Genomic DNA, 27,248 nt, shown 5'->3' on the forward strand with positions numbered 1-27,248 from the left:
TAATCTTTGATTTAATCCTTCCTGTTGAGAATATTAAACTATAAGAGACTAATTTTTAAAGCTCTAATCTTACCCGCCCGGTTCCGAGGAAGATTTCCCAGTGGTTAAAGGTCACGTACATCTTCAGTTTGGCTTTTGCCTTTGACGCTGAGGATGCCAGACAACCACAGTGATCCAGAATTCTAACTTTATTATTAACTTAGAGATGGAAGGGAGGCGTTTTCTCACACTAAAACACTGTAACAACAGCCTTCCCGAAGCTCACTCTGCGTGCCATGGTGATACTAGGGAATGAAAATAATCTTATAAATAAAAATAGACTTCTAATAAGTACTGGAATAGTCCCGGTTCGATAAATGTAAAGTCAACAGTGACGTTTCCAGAAATCTAAACATGAAATATTCTTCCTACCCTAGATAGAAAAAATATTTTTAAATTAGTCTGGGCACCCTTCAGCATTTGTTACGTGGGTAGGTCAAACTCTGGGACCATCCCTTCTCCCTAGCCTCACTTAACACTGACGTATTCATTCCTGTAGGAGGCACTGTCGATTTACAAATGACCAGGGAAAAAAAATCGGGTTGTGAGGTCGGGGTTTGTTTATCTGGATATCTACATAGGAAATTAGTCATAATTTCCTTTAATAATTGCCCAAATAGGCAGAAGTTGCTACCATAGCGGCAGCAATGCTCGCTCACCTTGCAGTGTGACATGAATCTTGCTTAAATCGTACACTTGTAATATGAAAAAAGCTTTTTATCTGACAGGTTATGGAGAGACATTTCTTCCAGATTCCTTCATGAGGCCACTGGCAGATAGCGAATCCTATCAGTCCCGCTGTTGGAGTAGGCGTTTCTCGGTTTTAGTCATAGAATTTCGTTTCCTTTAGCCTTGAAGATCGGAGTTCAAGGACTATTTCTTGCTTTCGACCTAATGGGCAAGACGCTGCTGGAAGCCTCTCGGGAAGGCCGTATCCTCCACTCTGTACCTAAGACCAAGGAGCAGGCACATGCGCGCGCGCACGCACACACACACAAACACCACACACTTTTATTTAGACTTTCTGAAAAGATAAAGTCCACTACAGTTCTTGACAAGTGTTAACGGGCCTGCAGTGGCGGCCTTTGGAGCCCGTTCAGATCTGAAACGCTGTTTGTAAACGTGAGGAGCAAGAGCCCTGAGAACTGAACGCTTTCCTGACTTGAAGTTTCTGCTACCCGGTTCCTGCCGGCAGGAAATGAAGCAGAGAATTCTTACCACCCTCCCGGTTTTTCACACTTCACCTCCCACTTAGTACCAGAGAGCCCCACAGTGTACCCGGTACTGTAGAGCTGCCGACGGAGAAGCGAAGGTCTGATTGCCATAGAAGCATCCGGCCGACTGAATTGTCCCCGGGTCGCCTACCCTCCACTGGAGACATAGAAAACCTCTGACCCTTCCCCGTCAATGACTCCCGGGGTGCCGAGCCTTCAGAATCGACCAGATCCCCACTTCAAAGTGCATCACATTGAACCCGAAGGAAAGGGCCGGGAGAGTGCTGGAGTGAGTCCTGAACAGGTGTCGTGGGTCCTTCCGCAGATGCCGCGGCACCCTGAGCGTTCCCTGGGGCCTTTCCTGGATTCTCACCTGGCAACCTGGGGCACAGCACATAGAAGCTGGAATTTAGGGGCGCACTCCCGCCCTTTCTGCCCACACGCGTTACCGAGACAGGGACAGATTAACTCTTTGCATGGGTACCCACCCTGGCTCTGACCCGCCGTGGCCCAAACCCAGCCAGAAGACTCTTCCAGGTCCCTCCGCGAAGCTGCGGGCCAGGGCAGCTGCTCGGCGCTTCCAGGAGCCTGGCCCTTGCTTCCCTGTCCCTGCCAGAGCTCATCAGGCCTCCTGCACGTGTCCCCTGTGCGGGTCGCAGGGCGTACTCGCCCGCCGTGGCTTGGAAGGCGAGAGAATTTTTCTGCACTCTGGAGTGCCACAGGTGAAGACTGCGCTTTAGGAAAGCCAATACTAATCTCCGGCTCCTGGCACGGAAGAAGAAAATAGCAACTCTCACTAGCAACCTACCAGAAGAAAGCGGGCCGAGGGAGTCACACCCTATCACTCTGCCATTTCTTTCATCCAGGAATCACCCCCGAGGTGGCAAGAGGCCTGCGAAACAATGCAAAATCCCCAGTGAATTTCCAAAGAAAAAGAAGGCTAGGTCTGGGGAAACCCGCAGCTCAAGCGCTAAGCTTTCCCGGATCCGGGCCAACTGACACTGGAGGAATGCGTCCCCACGGACATTAGGAAACCTTAACTCGAATTCAAACACCGTACATATTTATATCAATAATATACGGGGAGGCAAGTCTGTATGTATTTACCTCATACATATTTCTATAAACTCCAGCGTCTGGAAAGGGTGGGGGGTAAATAGCACTGAACGGTTAAAATTATGGAGAAGGGATAATAACTGATTACTAATTTGAAAGTAAATAAACAGGTGACTTTTTCAGATCAAATTCCTCCTTGGATCGTTACAATAAATATCTCTGAAGGAAGCGCTCTATTTATGTTGTCATTGATTAATTCTTCACTACCTCATTTGATTTCGATTTAGAACGATTTGATTCTAATTTAATTAGCATGTAATTTGGATGTACATAATTACTGTAATTATGACATTCAGGTAAGGCAGCTTTAGGCTGAAAGGCAATTTCAAATTTTCTAGCAACCTACTTTGTACTGGGAAATGGACAAGGACTTTGCGCCCTGCTATCCAAGTAGTAATTAGCACATCTTTGAAATAGGCAGTGCGGCGGGGTTTGTATTAAAACAGCAAATACAAACCCAGCCGAGTACCCGCTACAAAGGTGGCTGTTGAGTTCCCAGAAGCGCGCTGCGTTTCAACGGCTTGAGTTTGGGGAGCCCGGCACCCCTGCAGCTTCGGGTGACTGCATTTCTTTCCTCCTCCGGCAGGCGCGGGGTTGGAAGGTGTCGCTTTTTAAATTAAAATACAATAACTGCTGGGGGGGGGGGAGAAAGTCGCAGCGAGGCGTCGGAGGCTCCTGGGTGGGGGAGGGGTAGTGGACTAGGAAGAGGAGGGAAGGGGGCGGCGGGAGGCAGGACGAAGCACAGAGAAGAGAAAATTGGCCAACGCCCCCAACTGTTATCTCATTTCAGATTTGGGTTTCGAAAAGGCGAGGACAAAAGGGGTGGGTCTGCTCTGGGAGGGGGTGCGCACCCGTCGGGAGGGCCTGGGGCGAGGGCTCTGGCGGCTCCTGGTCGCCCTCTGGGGCCCCGCGCGCACGGCCCCGCCTCGGCCAGCCCAGATGCCCCCTGCGCCCCACTCGGGCAGTGGTCGCCTCCCAAAGCACCGAAGCCCTGCCGAGGGCTGCCGCGCTGGGCGCTGGGTCCAGGCTGGCCATAGCCTCGGGACCCCGGCTTTTCCCTCCTGTCCTAGGGATTCTGGGAACCTGAAGAGGGCTTGGTGACCTGGTTGAGTGCATCGCGTTCCCGCCCGTCCTGGGTAGTCCACGCAGACCCAATGGTCCCGCAGCCCTCCATCCCAGTGCTTCGGGGCGAAGTGTTCGAGGCAAGCTGTGCCCACCTCGGATCTCTATCCCGGGTCCCTGTCACTACAGCTCCCGACAGCGTTCGGCTTTCTCGTCGAGGAGAGCTGGAAGACCCTGAAATCGCCTAGGAAAGAATGCTAAATGAGACAATGAAAGAAAGCTAAGACCGGGCCAACCAGGGTGTTTGTTAGTCTGCTTTGCTTGGATTTTTCCAGTAAGCGTATTCTAGAAATAATCCGCTTCCCTTAGAGCCACTGCTAGGCAATGCTCTCCCAAAACTGGACTTGTCCGCGACTGAAAACACAAAACCTCGCTTTTCTTTGCTTGATTTCCTTGGGCTGTGGGAGTTCGAGGCAGAAGCCGGTCTCCGCGCGCTAATAGCCAAGCGCCAGGCCGCCAGCGCGGACCTCCCAGGCAGGAGCTCTAGATGGCGCCAGAGAGCCACACTCGCCCTGCGCCTCTTGGGGGAATCAAGAGCTACTGTCAAACATAAAAGCAAATCAGAGTTTTCAGTTTTTTTTAATGTGTTAAGAATGTTATTCCTTAAGAAAATTTGTAGCTAAATTATTCTCACTTAAAATAAACACTTAGTATACCAATTACACAAATGGGCGGGATTTATGTGAGATTTACTTCATCTGCATTTTTGTAGTGGAAGAGAGAGAGCCTTGGTGAATACAGATAATAGATGCAAATAAGATTAGAGTTAAAATAAATAAAGTTTCCATGTGAATAAAAAGAAATTCAATTTTACACGGCTGGTGACGATTTGACGGAATGTCCAGACACGCGGTTCAGGTGCTCAATCTAATCTCATCCAAATGTTTTCATTTTCAAACGTTCTTGAGGAAAGGAAATTTTTTTCTGCTCCTTTTTCCTCCTCAGGTAGGACCCTGTTTACTCCAGGAGGCGCGCGGGGCGGGGGCGTGGGGGGAAGACTACGCCAAGAAAGAAAAATACTGGGGAGAGTGTGGATTGGGGCCGGGTAGGCGCAGGCCCAGCAAACTTGATCTTGGTTCATCTACTGCGCGGAAGCTGGAAACAAAAAATCTCTGGAAACTCGCTGAAACGAAAATGCATTTCCCTCACCACGGCGGGGGTGGGATTCCTGGCCCCAGATATCAGCCTTGGCTTCACAAAACCCACTTCCAGGTCGCTGCCCTTCTTCCCAGCGTGAACCCCAGCCGCGGCCTTCCCATCTACTCTACCCGGGAGGCCCAAGCCGCGGGAAAGCCGAGGTGGCCCCGGGGAGGCCCAGGGGCTCCTCAGCTGGGGACCCTGCTGGTGGACCTCGCCTCTGGAGCATGCTCTCTGCAATCTGCTGGCTTTCTGTCGGTCGCCACCCACTGAGGTCAAGGCTCTCCGCGCCCCGGGGACTCCTAGAGCTGGGGTTGGGGGGAGCTGGGCTGATGTGTTTCCCCTGCTGGGTTTCCGACAGGAGCCAGGGACCGGGTCCCTCTTGGCTCAGCTTCCTGAGCACTCGATGTCTGGCTGGACACTGGGGCCTGGGCTGCCACCCGCGGTTCACCGGAGCCGCCGCGGTGATGGACGTGGGCTGACCCGCGGGGCAGAGGCAGCGCGCAGAGGCCTTGATCACTGGCCTGCGGAGGGAGCCCCTCCGGGAGCGAGACCTGCACAGCCAGGCCCTTTGATCTGCCTTTATTATCAACAAGAAACAAAGCTGCCGGGGACCGACGTCCCGGCGCCCTCATTCTCAGGACCCCCCAGCACACACTCACCTCCGCGCCTTCAACCCGCAGCCCCCAGACGCGCGGGACACCCTACGGGCCTGCAGAGCCTTTGCCCAAAGTGCCCAGAATATGCGCCCTCTACCAGCTTCTCCCCAAGACCAGACCCAAACCCGAAGACGCCTGGGGGGTGGGGGAGCAATCCCAGGTAGGAGTGGAGGAGCCGGGAAAGAAAAGGACGGAAGAGAAGAAAAACTAGAGAAAGAAGAGTCTGGCAGCTGGGGCGGCAGGGGACCACAGGAGGAAGAACCGCGCACTGCAGATGCCCCGCTGGGAACCTTCCTGCTGTCTCGCCTCTACTTGTGCTATTTGGCTTTTCAGAGCAGTTTCTGTTCACTGTTAATATTGATAATGTATTCTTTCCTAAGAATCAAAATCTTCATTTAAGTTCCCAAGGCCAGGAATGAAGAAAAAAAAGAGGGAAAAATTTATTGATGCTGACTTCGCTTGTAGTTTCTATTGTGTGAGAAGCCTTTTAGAAATATTTTATTCTGTAAATATGTACTTTCTTTTCCAAACTAACATTTTTTTCAAATTGCGAAATTGTCTCATTTACCAATTTTCCTTTCGTCATTCTCTCCGTTCTCCCTCTTTTAAACTGGGGCTGTTAAGTTGGTGGTCAGAAGACAAAGAGAGTGAAAATAATTTTCATTTCAATAATTGCCTTCTGGTCAATTTAACTGTGCCTTATTTTGAAAGAGACTGTCTAAATGAGATTCCTGTCCCAAATGTGTTCCCAGGCCTGATCCCAGCCTTTAATTATTCCTGAGTTTTTTTCTTCAGAATAAGACGCCGCACTGAGTAATCACAAAGAAGGCAGAGAGCATCCTTGAACCTTTTCAGAAGCAGCCACTGATATTCAAATAACCTGCGAGGGCCATTTGACGGCGAGGGGACCTAGGCATTTCCAATTCACTATTTGCATAGATCAGCCGTCTTTGAAAAGGGAAGGAGCAGTTGTCTTCCCTAACATTAAAAAGCCTAGTTATCAAATCAAGTGCTTAGTTTGGGGCTTCTAAAACGTTTACATTTTATCTCAGGTTGCCCCTTACCGTTTGACATGCAAATTTGGTGCAGTTAATTTAGACAATTAAAAAGATCTTCAAGGGAGCTTTGTCACAGAGAATATTTGGAGTTTTCCCCGTGGACCAGCTGAGATAAAGTTGGCCAGAACAAATGATGTCTAGGAGATTAATTAGATATTTGATAAGACATGAATCCCTAATAAGGGAATACAAGACACAGGGGGCTGCTGTGTGCTCTAAGTCAAAATTAATAACATTTAACAAGATTTTCATTTAGGCATGAAATGTCTTTTCCGGGGTATTGACTCTCGCGATTTATTCCCCAGAGACGCCTCCCAACGGAGAGGCCTTGGAAACTAAGACTGATTTTTTTTTTCCTAGAAAGATTTTTCTTTCACAAACTGTTTAAAAATCAGATTTAAAAAACAAATCCACCAGTTCTCTCTGAGCCCTCTGGGAGATGTAGGTACCTCCCTAGTTAAAACTGCCCAAAGACCTTGCTCTTTAAAAAGGCGATCCAAAGATTTAAAATGTCACCTTTTGCTAGCTCTCCCATTAAGTGATACAAGTACTCGGCCTTATAACCCAATTTAATTTATGCTGTTGGTATACAAATAAATAATTTTGACTTCCCAAAATGTATATGTTCTATGGCTTTTGCAGCCCATATAAACTTCATTGCCTACAACTAACATTAAGGAAATTTGTTTCCCACCACAAAAAAAAAAAACTGATCCCACATTAAAGATTATTGAGGGGGAAACAGAATATTTTTTAAGGGGAAAAAGTGTTCAGAGTTCTTTAATAATACCAAAATGAAAATATGATGTCAAGGTTTTCTTCATACAGATAAACGCATTTAATTTCTTTAGATGACCTTAACTTACGTGTTCGAGTGAAATGGTAACTCAACATTTTAAATATCTTTTACATATATACTGACTTTCACAAAGTGCATCAGAAAATTAAAAAGAAACTCCCTGAATTTCAGGAATTCACAAAAAAAACTATTCGAATGAACATTTACAAGAAATTAAAAGAGAACACAATCCTTCGAACCCTATTTATACAGATGTTATGAAATACAGAGAAACTGTTGCTAGACTTCCCGTTGAATATCTCACCTTAAGCCTTTTTTGATGCTTCCTTTTTTTAGGAAAAAAAAGTCTCATTGTAAGTAGACATCAAGCAGGACTTGGAGCATTTTATATATAATATAATCCACACAAAGGGTCTGTTTCTATAGGTTTTGTTTGTTCTCATTCGAAAGTTCTGACAGTCCTTTGCTGAGTGGTAGCTAGGTTTTTGTTTTTGTTTTTGAGAAAAGGACAGAGGATGGTGGAAGGAATGGGCAGTGGGGGAGGGGGCATTTCTGTGTATTGCTCTTCTCTGGAGAAGTTTGTGCGTGTGGTTGCGTGAGTGCGCGCGCGAGTGTGCGTTCTTGCAGTTGTGGGTCTCCGGGGTGTAAGCGTGTGTGTGCGTGTGTGTGTGTGTGTTTGTAATTTTGAACCTGTTTGTGTCGGAGGATGGTTCGCTTTTGTTTCTGGACCACGCGTTCGATCCTCTTCTGGGCGCATTGGGTGGAGGGGAACTCCGGCCACCGCCTGGGGATCCGCGCGGCTCCACCTCTTGCCCAACCTGGGCTCGGGGGCGTCACTGGAGCCCCTGCCCTCCCGTGCGCCCACTCGCTCGCCCTCCGAACCTCTCGCTCGCTCTGGGTGTCTCTACTTGCTCGCTCGCGCCTCTCTGCCAACCTCTAGGAGTCGTTGGGACCGGTCGCAGCTTCTTTGCCTCCCGCCGAGGCCGCCGCAGCCGCCGCCGCTGCTGCCGCCGCCGCTGCAGCCGCTGCAGCCGCCCGGGCTGCACTGACGCCGGAGTCGTGCAGGATGAGGTCTGGGGACTCGGAGCGGGGCGTCTCCAGGTTGCTGGCGTCCGTGTCACTGTCGCTGCCCTTTTTGCCCCCGCCGCCCCCGTTGTGCGTCTTAATGTGTTTGCTCAGGTGGTCGCTGCGCATGAAGCGCTTGTTGCACACTGGGCAGGCGAAGCGCTTCTCGCCCGTGTGAGTCCGCAGGTGCCGCTGCAGCTCGTCCGAGCGCGTGAAGCGCTTGCCGCAGAAGAGCCAGTTGCACACGAAGGGCCGCTCGCCCGTGTGCCAGCGCAGGTGCGCCTTCAGGTGCGACGTCTTGCCGTACACCTTGCCGCAGCCCGGGATGTGGCAGCTGTGCAGCCCCTTGCGTCGCAGGCTCGCCCCGGCCGGACCCAGCCGCTCGGCCTCCTGGCAGTTGGGGCAGTCGCAGGTGGCACGGCCAGAGTAGCGGCGGGCGGAGCGCGCGGAGCTGCCCCCGGCGGCGGCGGCCGCGGCACCCGAGATCATAGCGCTGGCGGCGGCCGCGGCCACCGCGGCGCTGGAGTCCGAGTAGGAGGGCAGCACCGGCTTGAAGCCGTCCTGGGCCAGGAGGTGCTGGCTGGTGGAGAGCAGGTGCGAGGCGGCGGCGGCCGAGGAGCCGAGGCCGGTGGAGCTGAAGGCCGAGTGCGTGAGCGAGCTGAAGTCGGGATTGTAGGTGCCCAGCTGCGAGTGCAGTGAGGCCTGGGGGGCGCCCGAGTGCAGCGAGCTCTGCAGCCCCCCGGCAGGGTTCTGCACCTCCAGCCAGGAACCGGGGCTGCTGTGCACGTCCCACCACGACGACGCAGCGCCGTTGGTCACCTCGCCCGCCGCCAGCGTCGAGTGGAAGCCCGACTTGTACCACGACTCGTACGGGTGCGCCATGCCCACGCGCGGATACAGGCCGTCGGCAGCCGTCGTGTGCACCTTGGAGATGAAGGCCGACTGGCCGCCCGCCTCCTGCGGGGACACGCCGGCCGCGGCGGCCGCCGCCGCCGCTGAGTTAGAGAAGAGGCCGCCGTAGTCGCTGCTGAAGGCGGACGACGTGGGGGACGTGGAGGCCAGGCAGAAGGCGCTGTTGGCGGCTCCCGAGCTACCCGCCAGGCCGCTCGAGCCGCGGCCGCCCGTGGCCACAGCGAAGCCGGAGAGGCTGGAGCCGAGGTTGCAGCTGGACGAAGAGCGCTTCCAGGGGTGGAAGCCGCCTTTGGCGAAGGCGCTGGACTCGGGCAGGGTCGTCAGAGGGCTGGTGTTGCCGATCTTGTTGCAGGTCGCCGCCAGCATGGCCAAAGGGGTCGTTCCGAAGCGTGGCTCTTCCTGGAGTGGGTGGGGTGGGGGAGGGAGCAAGGAGGAGGAGGAGGAAGTGGGGGGAAGACACAAAGTGCACCCGTGAGCAGCCTTGTGGCCCGGCGCGGGTCCCAGAGCGCCCTGACACCCCGGCTCGCGCTTCCTCCCCACGCGCTGGCCGAGGACGTGCTGCGCCCCGCGCAAGACAGAGGCGATCACAAGCGTGGAGGACCTGGCCCTGGAAAGTTGTTCTTCCGTGAGACTATAGATCAGAGATGCCTCGGTTTCCTTCACCTAGTTCGCTGCCACCCTTGTCTAGAATCAGACTTGGATTGACGCCATAAACCCACTGTTCTCCCAGGAGCCCCCAAGTCGTCCTTCCGGGTGTAGCACGAAGGTAAACACAGACAACAAACACGCGAGGACAGGGGGATGGCCGAAATAGCGGCCCAGGGCTGGGAGAAACTTAGAGCACTCCTCGCATGAGTGGCTACGACTTAGCTATTTTCTTTTATAGTTCAAAAACGTGGTTTTAATATTTACACACACACACACACACGCACGCACGCAGTTACAAAAATAATCCGAGTATAAACGGCCCGGTGACGGCTTTCAAAGTCAAGGGCAAACTGGGGAGCCACGCAAATGTAAATGTTTATTAATGTAACTGCATGGCCTGCAAAGCAAGACTTTTCTGAAAGCACTGTCCTGTAATGCAACCCCAAAGCAAGGGGGTGGGGTAATGTCAAAGGGAGGAAAAGAAACCTTCAGCTTTGCTTTAAAACCAATTAATAGGGAATTTGCTTAAATTCTTTGCTTGCAAAGGCAGTGCCCCAGGTTCCAATAACTTGAAAAGATCAGTTCCAGAAATGTGGAAAATGCTCAAAAGGAACCTGAGGCTGCGGTCCAGCAACAGTTTCATGGGAGCCGAGGACCCAGAGAAGCCATAAAGAAAAACATAACTCCAGTCAAAAAAAAACAAACAAAAAACAAAAAACGAGCAACTGCGTTGCAGGGCTTTTTTTTTTTTTTTACTTACCCCGAGTATAGACGTGGCCATAGCAGGTCTCTTGGCTGCGCGACGAGGCCGGGAGCGGTACTAAGCCTGGCGGCTGCTGGGAAACACAGCTCGGGTCCCGCGCGGCTCCCGCGTCCCGCGCTCGCGCCGAGCGGACTCTGGGCTCCCGCCGGCAAAACTCAGCCTAAGTGCGAGGAGCGCCCGCTTTGAAGTGCCGCTGACTGCGCCTCTCGCCCAATGAGGGCGCAGGCAGAGCAGACGGGAGCTGCCCCACAGCCAATCAGACGTGCCGAGGGGCCCGAGCCCGGGCTCCTGGCGCGTGCCAGTCAAGTCTGCGGGCGTGGGTGGGAGGGGGGGCGGGCTGGGGACAGAAGAAATTACAGTGCAATTAAAAATTTACACACACTCACGTACCAAGCCAGGTTTAAGTACCGTTGAGACAGATCCGCAAGACACCCCCCCCCCGCCACACACACACACACACACACACACACACACACACACACACACACACACACGGGTCACCTCAAGATGTTGCTAGTTAGGACTGACAGTCTTCACTCCCTACTTGTGGGAAAGAAGCAGGAGAGGTGGGGACACCCGGGCCTAGTGCACGAGGGGAAATGATTTGCGTTCACTTTATGTGTCCAGGTTCTTGCTGGGAAGAACTTCAACTTGTATCTCTCTCTCTCTCTCTCTCTCTCTCTCTCTCTCTCTCTCTCTCTCTCTCTCCCTCTCTCTCTTTCTCTCTCTCTCTCTCTCTCTCTCTCTCTCTCTCTCTCTCTCTCTCTGTCGATTTTATCATTGTCGTGGTGGTTTTATCAGTTTCTTATTCCCACTGTATTCGGTTTTACATTCAGAGTCCTATTGAGCAAAGGGCGCAAAGGAGAGCTGGGCCTCTCCAGGAGGGTCTACACCCGCAGACTTATTGGGAGAGCCCAGAGCCTGCTGCATCCCGCCATTTCTCTCCAGCGGTCTAAGTGACTTCCTAATTGTCGCTCTGGCCTCTGACCCAGGGGGTAATACAAGTGCCACTCACGCCAGAAGCTTCTGGTGGTAATTGAGGGCACCCTTTGTATGGCTTCGCCAGCGCCTAGATACCAGGTTAACCCAGTTGTCAAATATGACTAAACAGTGGGACGTGCTGATTATCTGCCAGGTTTTGCTGGGGGCTGGCGTGGGGGTGGGAAGCATCAGCCCATACAACACGCTGCACGAAGCCGCTTATTTTCACATTGTAACAACTTTGGAAACGGAGACCAGCGCTCGAGGCGTCCGCCCCCACCGCCACCCCCGCTGAAGCTGCAGCTTGCCTGCACCGCTGTTTGTTTAACCCGGTGGAGATTTGCATGTCGTATTTCAGCCTGAAGTCGGGGTTTTAGGGGATGTTTATAAGAGTCATTTTCCTTGCTTTGGCTCCAACCTGTCTCCACTGCAGACTGCCAGGGCCTAGAAACTCGGTCTGCCGGGGCGAGGGTGTCCAAGGTAGGCTCGTCCTCAGCCGGCACCCTGCTGTCACAGACCTGCTGAAGACCTCTCGGAACCCTCCGGGAAGAGTCTGCGAGAGCCAGGCCACACGTGGGCGCCTCCGCGTTCTGCAAGCTGGAAGCATCCTCAACGCCTCTCTGGACCGTGGTATAAAGACGTGCCCTCACACATCTCAGGGCGCAGCCGCTGGACGGTTTCCCGTCCTCCTGATCTCCACTGTCTCCTTTCCAGGATAGCCCGAGGCTGCTATTGAACTAGAAATACCAGCGCCCTCGGGCAGGGCTGGGTACGGTAAAACAGTGGCATCCTCCCTCTCCAAATTCACATCCCGCTATCCAAAAATAATAATAACCAGCATCCTCAAATGCTCGAGTGCAAAAGACCAGAGAATGCTCGAGGAAGGACCAGAGAAGAGGTCGTGGAGGTGTTTTCTCTGCTCTTTCGCAAGATCCCTAGGCCCAAAAGTAAGTCGCCAGCAACACTTCTCTCCCACCTTAAGGTGGAAGACTAGGCCTGCGTGCGTACACCCGCTCTCTTCGTCGATGGGGAGAGCTATATGAATCGCGTTCATTGCGTTTCACTAGAATATTTTTGCTCAGAATGCCTTAAAAAAAAACAAAACCTTTAAGATGGCAAAAAGGCACGGAGGAAGATGATTGCCGAAAAAGAGAAAGGAGAGACTGTCTGAGCAGCTACGAAGGGAACCCTGTGCCCTAGGGAACTGAGAGGGAAATCTGGGGGAGGGGGGGGGGATAAAGGAAGGCCCTAGGGACTACCTTGTGGAAGGTTGGGGTGTGTGTGTGGGTACCCAGGCCGCAGAACCGAGCCAGAAAGCCCAGCAGGGGATCCAGGAGCCGTTCCCAACAGGTGACTTCTGCCCTGGAAGGGGAGGCTGGCCTTCGACTTCCCTCGGCATCCCTGCGTCGATTTACTAATAGAGGGATTGTTAAGTGGCAGCGAGGCGTTTCCGATTCACCCTGGGCAGCCCGGGGAGGGGAGGAGAAGTGCCGAGGGTTCCCCACAATTTCTCCTCCCCAATCCACCCTCTTCAGGGAACCTGACCAAGTAACACATAAGACAATCCGCAAAGCCAGTTGGCTCTGGTGATTTTCAAGCCAACCGTTTAAACAGTTCTCGAAGGCACCTCGCAGGCTAGCGGCTCCCGGCTCCTCTCCTCCTCCCCCTCCTAGCAGTCCCCTCCCCCTCCGCTGTTTTCCACGCGGTTCCAGCTGTCAGACTCTGGACGTGGGCATTCTCATATTCCTAGACACGCGCGTCCTCATCACAATAAAAGTTAGGGAAACCTTCCAAACAAGTCGGACAAGCCACCCGGGGCCAGCTCAACTCTAAGGTGGTGTTCAAAGGAAATCTTTCGGGGGGGAAAAGTCCAGTTTTTTTTTTTCTCTCCTCCTCTCGTCTGACAGATTTTTTTTCATCTTCTAAAAAATTTAGTTTTTAAACAAAGATCAATGTGTTATGCTAAAGTGTTGAGCTGGCTGTTAAAACATTTGGGGAAATAATGACAATGTAACAAAGGCCTGGTTTGGAGTGAATCATCGCCCTTTTAAAAGTTAAAGCAATTTTCAGGAGAATGGCTTTCAGCAAACGCTTTACATTATTCAAAACGGCCAAATAATGCTCTATTATAGCGCCTGAATGGTGCCAGTCAGCCCCTAAGTGCAATTTGTGCAAAGGCCCCGGTGCCTTATCTCCACTTCTTTATAAAGAGGTGAATATAAAACAATTTCTTCCAAACCCAGACAGAGAGCACGAAAATTGCTTCCCTTTCTGCAATCAGGGCAATTTAACTGGAGTGCAATTAGCACTATTAAATGTCGATTCTGCATAAACAAATCTGACTGAGCAGAGAAAGTGGGGTGAGAACCTCATATACACTGAAACTGATTTTTTAAAATTATGTATCCGGGTCCTTTACAATTGATCCGTGACGTTTTCATCTCGGCATATATTTACATGGTAAATACACTATGGTTAAATCAACATGGTTTTTTCGCAAAAAAGAAAAAAAAAGATCCAATGCGAAGCCCAATAAAGAATGGAACAATTAAAGGGAAGAGTTCACTTCCCTTGCACAAATGTTGTTTCTCCCATTTTGGCTCTCCGAAGGGCTTTGATCTGAGCAACTGCTCAAGTTTGTGGTGTTTTGGAGGCGAAGCTAGGGAAACAGTTTCATCTTGAGCTCCCATCCCCGATCCACGCGCCTGTGCCATAGATGCTCGATGCAAGCAGCGTGGCGATTCCGAAGACCAGATATTTTCTGAACTCCTCCATACCATAGCTGAGTAAACATTAGGTAGCAGCCAGGTCTCCACGCAGGTTAGAAGCTGGCGAGCAACACTGACGTGGGGTAAGGTGTAGCTGGAGGCGCAGGACATAGGCAGGAAGGGAGGCGTTGGGAGGGGAGGAACCAAAGGCTTCTCAAATTGGTGGGGCTGGTTTCAGTGGAAGCCTGGGCCACTGGAACTAGGATGCAGGGCGGGGGCGGGGGTAAGAGGGAGAGCGCCCATAAAAGCATTTGTCTGACCTGTCCTCCCACCTGCCTTTATTTATTTATTTGCTAAGCCCCAGAGGCACCCGTTTTGAATCATTTGTGCAATTAATTATGCTTTTCATTTGCATGATCTACACCAGAGCAGTGATTATCAGGTCAGCACGGTGTGGGAGTTAGGGAGAAACATAATAACTTCAGTTTTAAAAAAAAAGCTGCATTTGTATGGTTGCTGCCTGCTTTGAGCAAGGGGGAAGGGAGCCCAGGGCAGCCTTTAGCGCCTGTTGAGTCCTGTGCACCCTTCCCTCAGCTAGAGCATGTCAGTGTGAGTGAAAATGAAATACAGCCTTTGATTAGACTGGGATCTTTTATAGTTAACACATATTTATGCCTTTAAAAGCACCCAGTCTTGAGTTCAAATGGATCAAGAAAATTAATTGAAAATTGAAGGACTCTCTCACAATTTCATTACTGTGAAGTTTTTATTTAATACTCATTATAACGCCCTTCCTTATTGTAGCCCAACCCTTGCTAGGCCAATGAGACTTTCATCTTTTTTTTTTTTTCTGTCTCTGCCTCAAAGGTGTCTGTCACTTCTATGTAGAAATGCCAGGTGGGGCAAAGCATTCTAGACTCTGGAAGGTTTCCAGGAGAAACTGAAAGTCCCTGGTCTGTTGAGAACAGTCCACGCCTTTGCTGCTTTGCTGCACAACTGTCTGCTGTGTGTGACTGGACCTTCTATTCCAAGCTTGCCTTGATCTGTTTATCTGAGCCAAAAATGCACTGACAATTAAAGGAGAGACTGGTATGTCAGAGGAAGGAAGGTGACTGGAGGCTGTGATGATTTTAATGACTGCAATTATTGGAAGATTATTCAACAAGCATCATAGATTTGTTTACTGCGTCACCAGGAAACTGTGGGGGGTCTGTTTGGCTTGAGGCTGTACTTCCCTCTCTCCCTCCCCAACCACTAGGAAGGAGTCCCAGACCAAAGCAAAGTGAGAAGAGAGTCAGTTTTCATTCTGAGAGAGATTCGACCCAAATGATGTTCACGTGTTGCCTCCAACAGCATAAGAGAACCATCCTTGCAGCCGCTGTAAGAGCGCTTCGTCTTCATCTGAACCTAATAGAGATGTCCAGAGGCCAGAGGATTCTGGTCCTGAGGCCTCTCCTGGCCAGCATACTAGTTTTAGTTTAAGTACTTCTTAGGTAGCCCGAGAGGAGGCTTCACCTTCCAGCTCTTTCCTCCCTTCATCTAAAACTCAGAGAAGGAAGACACTCCACCTGTAAGAAGCCTATTTCCAGAGCTCTCCTGGGAAAGTTCCCCTTTCCTCCCTTCAACAACCCCCTTCAAATCATTCCTTATCACTACTGTTCTAAATAAGAAAAAGATATGACAAAGAGCATATTGGTTCGTGACTAGTCAAGTTTTCACTGTAACTATAACAGTAAGGGATGTCAATGCAGAAGGTTCCTGGTAGTGACAAATGGGTTTTGGTTGACATTGCTTACCCTGGAAATGTTGTGTGGAAGTCCAATTTAGCCAGTGGGCATCCCTAGCAACACTCCCTCTCCTGGGCACCAAGGTTAGGTGCTCTTTCTGGGTTTTACAATGACCAGCCTGGGGCTTAAGGAGGACTGAGAACTCACCCTACTCAAGTGTGAGCCTGCAGGCTTCTGCAAATGACAAAGCCATTAGATTGATCAACGTACCTTAAACAATGTGAATGGCTGATTTACAAGGGTGGAAAAAGAGGTTCTGCAGCCTTTATAGACGTGGTACTGCTGTGCCGGATAAGGGACCCAGATCCTTGCTCTTCTCAGCTCAGAGCCACCAGTGACTTAGACAACTTTTCAAGCCAAGACACAGGTTCCTCAGCTTGTCCAGTGGGTGGCGAGATGCTTGTTCTTTGCCCACGATTCTTCTTTTTAAGGAAAACCGAAGAAGACCAAGGCCAGAAGCAGCAGAGGGTCACGGAAATGCCCCTCCTCTGGCTGAAGATACTACCAGCAGGGGTCCCAGCTGCCTCCCTTCCTCAGTCTTTCCCCACAAGGATGACTTACATGTTTGTCTTCTTAACGGGTGTTGGATTGCTGTATGGCCTCCTAATTATGGCAGGAACACACACCATTAGCCCTTGAAATTTCAGGCCAGATTGGGGAGGAGCAACAGCCAGGCAACAGCTCTGGAGGGAAGATGCCGCCGAGGAGTGAGGAGGGAGGGAAATCCTCCTTAGGGTTGACTCTTCCCGTGTCTACACAGCAGAGACAAAATCACAGCAGAGCTGAAGCGATCAAAGCTGCCCTCCCCTGCCTGGTCCAAAGTCGCTTTGTAGCTATCTACTCGCCCGTGGACATTCATCGGCTCCTCACAACAAGGACATTCCTGCCAGTTTTTTTTTTCCAGAGTCTGTTAGGAGAAGACAGACACACATCACCCATCCCGAAGGAGGATTCCCTTTGTCTAACTTCCTCCTGGTGCACGCACCTTCAGCTCGGCAATGCAGGGGGAGGCCAGGCGCTGGGAAGACTCTAGGTGACTACCTTTAGATCAGCCCATACTCACGTCTAACTCTGTCCCTGCAGGTTCCTCCTTCTCCTCTCCCCCTTCCTCCCTTCATAGGAAAGGGTCTCTCTGGGTCTCTTTGCCTCCTGACCTCCCTGGTCCTCTCTAATTCTGTCCCCAGAGTCTGTCCATAGAGCCTGGGTAGGGGATGTTCCCTACCTTAGTTTGGCAGGAAAGAGCTTCATCTTTGTTCACGCGGGTCTATCACAAATCCTTTTGCTTGGGTCTAAGTGTGGAATGAGAAGCCTTCAAGGGTTGATGGTGGTGTGCAGAAGGAAGAGGGAAAGAGCAGAGAAACAGCAAACATGTATCTTTTGCAGCCTGTGTTCCACGGAAGCCCAGGACTGGGAAAGTATAAATGGATCATGCTCTCTCCCTAACAGACCCCAACCCCCATGCCCCAACCCCCATTTCCAGAGGTTGTCCTCTGACCTTAATTTTGCAGATGGCACCCTGCTGAGTTCTTCTCTGAGTAAGTATCTTCACCACCACCACCACTACCCCGCCTGAAATCCCTTCTCAAGGCCCAACAACTCCTAGAGGCAGAGAAGGGAGGTGGGTTGTGTGGGCCAAGAGTTTTCCCAAAGAGGACTCAGCGCCCCGTGACGTTGCTGAGACAAATCCCATGCTTTCTGGGTTTCAGCTGCTCTAAAGCCTGGTGGGCCATCCTTCTGTTAGACCACACACCCTGTGTCCCTAGAAAACCCGAGAGCACCCGGACTCTGTCCCTGGGATGTTGAGTGGTATAAGGGCAGCACCACACGCTTTAGGCACGTGCTTCTCGCGTCTTTACTCTTCCCCGGGACCGCAAGCAAAAGATACAGTTGCTGACACGGACACACTCACCGAGCACACGCCAGGGGCATCCATCTTCGTTCCCAACCAGGCGTCAGCGAGCTGGGCGGCCTTAAGGCAGGTGACGACGTGGAGAGGCAGACTTGGAGCTCCAGAAACATCCCTGAGAGTTCGGACGGGCGGGGACGCTCAGATCTCTCAAAAGCGCCTGGAAGCCTCTGGCGGGGTGGCCTCCATGGGTGGCTGGACCTCTCCTCCACCTGGTAACCTGCTCAGCTTCCCTCAGCGCAGCACGTTGAGTATTTCGGTGGCTACCCCTGCTCCCATCTAAGGGTCCTCTGCAAGACACCCGTCTTGCACGCCCTCCATAGGCTCAGTTACATCTGGGTGCATTGCCCCTTAGTTGTCAACCCGGTTATTGTGATCAAGTGACTGTTCTAATCTCTACAGTTATTGTTTAGGTAAATAGAGGTTGCGTTTCATCAATATGCAGGGCCCCAGCCCTCGCAGCGCCAAGTAACTTAAGTCAACGCTGAAAATTTCAGGGTGTGCGTAATTACAGGGCACGCGGAATTTTCAACTCGATCCTAATTCCACATCTTTTCTCCGACCCGGGGGCAGCAGGAGGAGGGAATCCGAGGAATCTCCACCCTCCAAGGAATCGAAGGCCTGCTCGTTTCGAGCAAAGGAACTTCACGGGCGGTGACATCGTGCGCGCTTCCTGTCCTCGACCCAAAAGCCCGAGACGGATCTGGGCACAATCCTAAACTTCCAAGCTGCAAAAGCCAACGTTCAGCGTTCCCTCTGCAATGCTTCTGGAACCCTCCCCTGGAATCTGCCGCAGTGAGGAGGGGGTTCCCTAGTCGGCGGGTCTCGTGGGAGGGGGAGGGGTTTTGGAGGCGGGTTGTCCCATGCTCTCCACTCGCGGTGGGCTTCTTGTTCTACTCAGCTGTGTGTGGTTCCATGCCCTGGGGTTGGAGCGAGAGTGTGCTGTGCTTGGGTGCGGTAAAGCTCCGGTACTGGCGCTTCATAAGTAGCTATTGTTTTCTAATTAAGAGGATCTAAACCCAGGGACTAGAAGACTAGGGAGTCGCCTCAAGGAATGGGCGGTCTCCTTCAGCCAAGGCTGGTTTGGGCTTCCTCCAGCTTCTCGGTTCTGGGAGTGGCCTTGGACTGGACGGGGAGGGGGGGGGCTCTGAACCTGGCAGGGAAAGGGTTAGCTGGGAATATTCCCAGAGGCTGTGGAATGAGACTCTGGAGGCTGATCCTCAAGTCTGAGGAGCAATACTTTCTCAGGCCATTTGCAGGGAATTCCTTTCTCTGCTTCAGGAGTAACACCAGTTAGAGCCGGACGTCCATCTTGTTAGAGATGGTCTGGCTTTTTAAATAAAGAAGTTTGAAGTCAGCTCCTCACTTGCGAGATTAGGGTGTCTGTGCTAGATCAAGCTGTAACAGAGGCATGAACTGGGGCCACAGAATGGAGTGGCAGCTAACAGTTTTTCATTTTTGGCCCTGGTCACTTCTCATAGAAGTTTCTTCTCTTGCTGTCCTCTTTCCTTAAGAGCCTGCTCAGCGTTTTCAGCAAGGGGAAAATTAAACACAAATGTCAGTTCAATCCCGACAGCCTCTCTTTCTATTATCCCATTCTGAACCTCCCCTTAGCAGGCCCAAGCCACTTTTAAGCCCATGACAGCCTTATCATACATGAAGATCTTTGACTATACTGATACACTCCAGTGCCGCCTCTCACAGGGCAACTGGACATGGTCTTAGACTCTTGGGGCTGCAAATGTTAACTTAACCTTTTCTGAGTTGTGATCATTTTCAGTTAGAACAAGGCAAAATGGATAAGAGGGCAGGCAGGCAGGTCCCCTGGGTGGGCCCATGGCCCTTGGAAGTCTCAGGAGGAGTAGGCATTAAGGGTCCACCCCTTAGAGGGTTGGTCCAGGCCCAGTCTAAACGTTTGTCAGGTGTCTGTTTTCTAAAACACAGCTGAGAATTTCAGCTTCAAAGGATTGCTGCTGTAAAGGCTAAGTAAAACTAGGCAGAGAAAGTACTGGCAATGTCTCAGTGCTCACTGAAAATGAAAAGGTCTGGCCTTCTTCCTAGGATGTTCCACACACAGCTAAGACGCTGAGACTTCAACAAGGCCAGTGGCCCAGTGCACAGCAGATTCTCAGTGAGGGGACAGGAAGATGAGCCTGTATCAGCTCCCTTGCAGCCAGGATGCTTGTTTGGAAGGCGGTAAGTCAAGTGTTCCGTGAATTCTAGGAAGCGTTTGGTGGTGGTGGTGGTTTAGTTTGCTTTGGGTTTTGATTTGATTTAGAGGGTTTTTGTTTTGTTTTTGTTTTTGTCTAGGTCCCTCTATGTATCTGTGTAGACCAAGATGTCCTCTGTTTGCCTCTGAGATCTGCCTGCCTCTGCTTTACCGAGTACTGGAACTAAAGGGGTGCGCCACCATGCCTGACTTGTTCTAGTTTTTAAAGATTGTTTTTATTTGTTTATTATTTGTAAATGTCTGTGGGGAGGCGTGTACAGAGTTCCCGAGGAGGCCAAAGGCATGTGTTACTGTACTTATGAGACTTATAGGTGCAGGGCGGTGGTGGCGCACGCCTGTAATCCCAGCACTCGGGAGGCAGGGGCAGGCGGATCTCTGTGAGTTCAAGACCAGCCTGGTCTACAAGAGCCAGTTCCAGGACAGGCTCCAAAGCCACAGAGAAACCCTGGCTTGAAAATAAAAAAAAATAAAAAAGAAAAGAAAAGAAAAAAAAGACATAGGTGGTTGTGAACCACTCAGTGTGGATGCTGGGAACTGAGCCTAGGTCCTCTGCAAGGGCAGTAACGGCTGTTAATTATTGAGCCAATTTCCAGCCCCCCCCCTTTTTTTGAGGTAAGGTTTTGCCATGTATCTCAAACTGGGCTTGAACTCACTATTTAGCTCGGGCTAGCTCTAACTTGCAGTCCTTTTGGAGTTGAATGTGTATGCTACCATGCCTATCCCTAGCTTCCACAATTTTTGCACATAGAAAGTAGAGGTCTTGCCGGGCGGTGGTGGCGCACGCTTTTAATCCCAGCACTCGGGAGGCAGAGGCGGGCGGATCTCTGTGAGTTCGAGGCCAGCCTGGTCTACAAGAGCTAGTTCCAGGACAGGAACCTGAAAAAGCTACAGAGAAACCTTGTCTCGAAAATCCAAAAAAGAAAAAAGAAAAAAAGAAAGTAGAGGTCTTGTTTCTAGGAGCAACAGTTGACATTTATTGAGCAATTATTATACCCTAGGCATTTTGGCACATGCTTTGTGCTCAGCATCTTATTTATTTCACACAATAATTTTAACATCGACGTTACTGATCTCTTCCTTATTTAAAAATTATTATTTTTAATTGTGTATGTTAGTGTGTGTACACGTAGATGCAGGTGCCCACAGAGACCAGAGGTGTCAGGTGCCCTGGAGCTGGAGTTATTTGTGGTTGTGAGCCATCTGATGTGGATGCTAGGAATAGAAGGTGATTCTTCTGGAAGAGCCTACATGCTGACCTTAACCACTGAGCCTCCTCTCCAGCTCATTCTCTTCCTTTAGACCATTACTATACAAAATGTTAAATACATATTGAAAAGTAGAGAAGATGCCATCCATCATCCAGTGCCAACCATTGTCATCTTGGGTCCAAATTTGTTTTTCTGCTATTTCCATCTCCTCTTGCTTCATTTTAAGTCAAATCTCAGATACTATATTAATTATCTATATTACATATACGTGAAAAGATATTTAAAAACTAACAATACTATGTTATCATCATATTTAAACACATTTGTAATAATTCCTTATAGTATTAAATATCTAATCAATGTTCAAGTACACCTGGACTCTTAATTGCTTTTTAATGCTTTTGTTAGATCAAAAAAATTTTTGTTTGTTTGTTTATTTTTCAAGACAGAGTTTCTCTCTGTAACAGCCCTTGCTGTCCTGGAATTCACTCTGTAGACCAGGCTGGCCTCGACCTCCCAGAGATCCGCCTGCCTCTGCCTCCTGAGTGCTGGGATTAAAGGTGTGCGCCACCACTGCCTAGCTGATCGAGATATTTTTTAAAGGTATTCTGACATCTCTCTCCCTCCCTTTCTCCCCCCACTTTTTAAACAGAGTCACCCTTTTTCTCCTGCAGTTTGTTGACATGAGTCATTGTCCTGATACTCATTTTTAAAATGAAGAAATCAAGGGTCAGAGAGGTTAGAAAAATTTAGAAACGGATAGAAAAAGAATTTGGTTCCAGCTCCTTCTAACTCTAGTGCCTCTGCTGTATAGACTTTATTATATTCCCTTTTATCTGCTATATAGGCTTTATTATATTCCCTTTTATCTGCTGTATAGGCTTTATTATATTCCCTTTGAGTCAAATGATGAAAAAACAAGGCACAGGGGAACCTAGTCACCCCACAGGCTTCAGCGTAAGCATGGCTCTCCTAAGCAACCGGATTTAGCAAATAACCACAGAACACCATGCACTTAAAACCCAGCCAGGGTTTGAAACCAGAAGAAACATTGAAAACAGTCACTCTGCGTGACGAGGCGATTCCTGCATGCCCTTGTGTCTGTAGCGTGAGCAGATTTTTATGTCTAACAAATATTTAATGAGATAAAAGAATTTCTCAAAGAATCCCAATTCATTTTTCTTCCTCTTCTTCATCCACTCCACAGTCTCTGCTCGCCTTCGCTCTACAAGGCAGGCTAAGGAGCAAATATCTCTTTCAAGGAGTTATTTTAAAATACCAGTCAAATTAACAATTTGGTAGTTTGATATGTGATATCTGGCTTTTGTTACGGTAGTTTTGAAACCACACGTTACCCTAGCAACTGAATACATTTTTTTTCCCTTTAAAATTTTTTTTAGCTGTCTGGAGGAGAAAAAAAGAAAAGGAAAACTTCTTGACAGAATTTTCCCATAATAGCTTCCATTAACTGCCGTGACTTCTATTGGAGAGGCCAGCGTGGATGTCTCCTGCTGTCACCTGTCATTCACTGATCTAGCAGATGTTTTGTTTGATAAGGCCAATTTGAGCTTTATAAAACATTTATTTTTTTCACCTCCAAGGAGCAAATACCAGTCAGGGTGGGATTCAACGGTGACCACCAGATACCACCCAAGGGCCTCCACCTGCCAGGGGAGACGCTGGGCGAGAAGAAACACTGAAGCAAATCTAAAGGCTTCGTTCACTAAAAAAAAAAAAAAAAAGGTGGACAAAAAGAAAGAAAGAGGAGGGATGGGTCAAGAGCATTAGATCAGTCTCTGGGGACTTAACAAGGGGAAGAAAGGCAGATGAAGAGGCAAGAGTCTACTGGGGAGTCAACTGGAAATCCCTGGTGGGTAAGCCGGTCCCAAAGAGGGCAGTGCAGCTGGTGAGAACACAGAGAGAGGCCAACCAGCTCCCAAATACAGACATGGAAACTTAATATTAGTTATGAATGCCAAGGCCTTAGCATATGCTTGTCCCGCTCACTCTCATAAATTAATTTAACCTGTTTCTCTTGGCCTTCATTCTGTATGCCCTACCCACTGTGTCTGACTGCCTGGTGGTTACCTAACTGCCTGGCCCTCTTTCCTCTCTCTCTCTCTCTCTCTCTCTCTCTCTCTCCCTCTCCCTCTCCCTCTCCCTCTCCCTCTCCCTCTCCCTCTCCCTCTCCCTCTCCCTCTCTATCTCTCTCTCTCTCTCTCTCTCTCCTAGAATCCTCCTCCTATTTACTCTCTCTGCCCACTGGCCCCACCTATCTCTCTCCTGCCTAGCTATTGGCTGGTCAGCTTTTTATTAGACCAATCAGGTGCCTTAGGCAGGCAAGGTGAAACAGCAACACATCTTTAGATAATTAAATGCAGCATAAACAAAACCACATTTTCACATAGTTAAACAAATGCAGGATAACCAAATACGACACACATTTCCATAGTTAAAGTAATATTCCACAACTTAAACAAATGTAACACATCTTTACATAGTTAAAATAATATTCCATAGCAAGGAGGTATGATTCGTTTTACATTTAGTTTGTACTTTGACTGAGCTGGGTGTCAGCATTTCAAGCAAAGTAGAGAAGAATCAAGATGGAAAAAGTGAATGTTAGGTCTTCTCCAGCCACTAGACGGCAATAACCACTTGCATCTGAGAAAGATGCCCCACCCCCAATGTCATGACCCCAGTGCAGGTGGATCTAGGTTCCATTCTTTAAAACCACAGATTGATCTAATAAAATTATGAGCGTATCAGTCCTTTTCCTGGAGTAAAAAAAAAAAGGTAGCACTCCAAGGCCAGGAGTTGTGCTGTGCACGAAGAAATCAGGAAGTGTTTGGTGGTTTGTGCCTCTCGGTACGGTGCCCCCTTTTATGGGTCTCTTGGGGATTGCTTATTTGATCATTTCTGTAGTCCACAGAAGGAGAATAAAGAAAGTCATCTGTTGCAGTATTTCGGCTGAACAAAATTTGAAAGAAAATGGTTCAACTGCTCAGGACTTCATTTTGGATTACCCTATCCCTATATCATGTTTTGATTTGAGGAATCATCTTTTTGAGCTAGAGAACTAGAGTACTAAGAGAGGGAGGGAGGGAGGGAGGAAGGGAGGGAGGGAAGGAGGGAGAATGGTGACATTTTTGCAGAAAATAAATTTTTTTGTAAAAAACCCATCCTGAACAATATATATACTTGAAATATATATTTGAAATACATGCAAATTCTCTTTTAAGGAAAAAAGCCATAATCAATTTTCAATATTAATTAGGACTTTTTCCTTTAATTATTTGTTTGTGTTTTGAGACAGAGTCTTACTATATACCTCTGGCTGGTCCGGGACTTATTTTTTTTTTATTTACGTTTAATTGTAAGTGTTTAAATGTTTGCTTGTATGAATGTATGTGTACCTCATGTGTGATTGGCACCTTAGAAGACTGGATGAGGGTGTCAGATACCCTGGAACTGGAGTTATAACAACTGTGAGACACCATGTATGTGTCCTCTGCAAGAGCAGCCAATGCTCTTAACTGTTGAACCATCTCTCCAGCCCCTAGAACTTCTCCAGGTTGGCTTCAAATTCACAGAAATCTTCTTCCTCTGCCTCGAAGCTGCTAGGATTGCAGATGCAAATACCTAGGACTTAACTCCTTCAAGAATTGCAAGAGTGTTCTGTTTCCCATCTACACAATGCTGACTTGATCTGTTATTCCTACCTGTGCAATCATGAAATGATCACATTGAATCCTAACACCAGATCCCAAACAGGAGAAGAATGAGTCTCTAGAGGAAACACTTAAGAAAGAGAACTGGAGCCAGGCAGTGGTGCGCACGTCTTTAATCCCAGCACTTGGGAGGCAGAGGCAGGTGAATCTCTGTGAGTTTGAGCTAAGCCTGGTCTACAGAGCAAGTTCCAAGACAGCCATGCTTATGCAGAAAAACCCTATCTCAAAAAAAGAAAGAGAGAGAGAGAGAAATTGGATATTGAGAAGACAAAAAAATATCTATAAGGAAGGCATAAAGAAAGCCTAAATAGTATTGATTGGCTTGAGAGAAAAGCTGAGGACATTAGAATGAAATATTATTCAGAATTGCTTCAGTATCAATAACAACAAACATTCATGCATTCATGAGAAATGTGTGGTAGATTCAGTTATAATTTCTAGTCCTTGTCTCTTAAATGCCTTTTCTTGTTTTCTTTCTTTTTTTAAAATTCATGTACATTGGTGTTTTGCCTGTATGTATGTCTGTGTGAGGATGTCAGGTTCCTTGGAACTGAATTTCAGACAGGTGTGAGCTGTCCTTGGGAAGAACAGTCAGTGCTCTTAACTACCGAGCCATCTCTCCAGCTCCTCCCTTCCTTCCTTCCTTCCTTCCTTCCTTCCTTCCTTCCTTCCTTCCTTCCTTCCTTCCTCCCTCCCTCCCTCCCTCCCTTCCTTCCTTCCTTCCTTCCTTCCTTTCTTCCCTCCCTCCTTTCCTTCCCATCTCTTCCTCCTTTTTATTTGTTTTTGAGACAGAGTCTGACTGTGTAGCCCTGGCTGACCTGGAACTCACAGAGATCCCCCTGCCTCTGGCTCCTGAGTGCTGGGATTAAGAATTTGTACTGCCACAGCAAGCAACTTTTTAATCTTTAAGTAATTTCAAGTGTTCAGTTGTAAGAATCCTACAAAGAAGAACTTTGTTTTTTTTTTTTCCTTGACCAGATTCATCACGTTTTAACACTTGGCAGCATTTGCGTTTCTGTTCCCTCGGAAGGTTCAGATTTACGAAGAAGATGATGGGTTGGTTTGAGAGCAACAACATTTGACCTAAAAGCTCAGCGACGTTGGGATTCAGGAAAGATACTACTCATGAACTTTAAGCAAAAAACAAAACAACACTTACTCGGCTGAGGACAGGACTTTTGGGGAAACTTCTGGAAGACGAAAGTCTAAACCCAACAAAAAGACAGGGTCTGTGAATGGCGATTCTTTTATGTCTCATCCATTTTTGTGACGATACGTCTCATCCATGGCAGGCAAGCACTGTATCACCGAACTACACCCTGGCCTGTTCTTATTTCATGATGGAGAGATACTTTTGAACAGGTTGATGTCATGGCTTCTATTAACTATGCGTCTCATTGCTGCGACAAATACCCTGGCCAAACACAACTTAAGGAAGACAGAGTTTGTTTCAGCTCACAGTTCAGGGTAGAATTCAGCCTGATGAGGACGTCATGCTGTTACATCGCATCAGCAGCCAGGAAGCAGAGAACGGTGAGTGCTAATGCCCAGCTTATGGTCGCTCTGTTATTAAGTCTAGGATCCCAGCCCACAGAATGGTGCTGCCCACACTCAAGGTGGGTCCTTCCATCTCACTTAATGTAACCTAGATAATACCTCCCAGGCATGCCTAGGGTTTATCTCCTAGGTGATCCTAGTCCTGTCTCTTAGGTGACGCTAGATTCTGTCAAGTTGACAATAGCAACCATCACCCTAGCTTCTCTCCTGCTTCGCCTTGATTGTCTACTTGACACAGCCTGAGAGCAAAGCCTGGATTGATGCAATCATAAGTGTTTGCCAAGGTTTAGCAGGGAAAGGACATAAACTCCATCTTCCCGTTAAAGTCGAATTGTGAAGAGAGCCCTGGGACATGCCATACTGTTTCAGCCACTTTTAGAAGAAACGGTCTACAATGATATGTATAAACATTGAAAGGGGAAATTGGCCTCTGAATTATGTTTTACTGTTTCTGGTACTTGTAAAGTCTTCTCTTAATGTGTGAGCTATAAAGTGGGATTTTATCTCTTTTCTATGCTTTCTTTACTAGGAATTCTTTTCCATTAATTTCTTAGAAGTATAAGACTTACAGTATTCTTTTGAATTTATTTTATATGTTTATTTAAGTT

General features: G+C 48.9%; 1 protein-coding gene across 1 annotated transcript; it reads right to left on the reverse strand.

Annotated features, from left to right (window-relative positions):
• Positions 1 to 6,818: 6,818 nt before the first annotated feature.
• On the reverse strand, positions 6,819 to 10,726 carry Sp9 (Sp9 transcription factor). Its single transcript, XM_075984881.1, has 2 exons — positions 10,530 to 10,726; positions 6,819 to 9,520 (listed from the first exon to the last, which is right to left on the reverse strand). Exons 1-2 carry the CDS (start codon positions 10,548 to 10,550, stop codon positions 8,081 to 8,083), a joined length of 1,461 nt encoding a protein of 486 aa, XP_075840996.1. The 5' UTR covers positions 10,551 to 10,726; the 3' UTR covers positions 6,819 to 8,080.
• Between the last annotated feature and the right edge of the window lie 16,522 nt (positions 10,727 to 27,248).

The sequence above is a fragment of the Microtus pennsylvanicus genome, chromosome 9 (genome assembly GCF_037038515.1).
Source record: "Microtus pennsylvanicus isolate mMicPen1 chromosome 9, mMicPen1.hap1, whole genome shotgun sequence".
NCBI lineage: Eukaryota > Metazoa > Chordata > Mammalia > Rodentia > Cricetidae > Microtus > Microtus pennsylvanicus.

What these genes read in the sequence shown, in the direction of transcription:
- Sp9 (XM_075984881.1), bottom strand. Translation starts at nt 10,550, where the DNA reads ATGGCCACGTCTATACTCGGG. An exon ending in TGGCCACGTCTATACTCGGG is followed by an intron (nt 9,521 to 10,529) that starts GTAAGTAAAAAA and finishes CACCCACTCCAG; the next exon opens with GAAGAGCCACGCTTCGGAAC.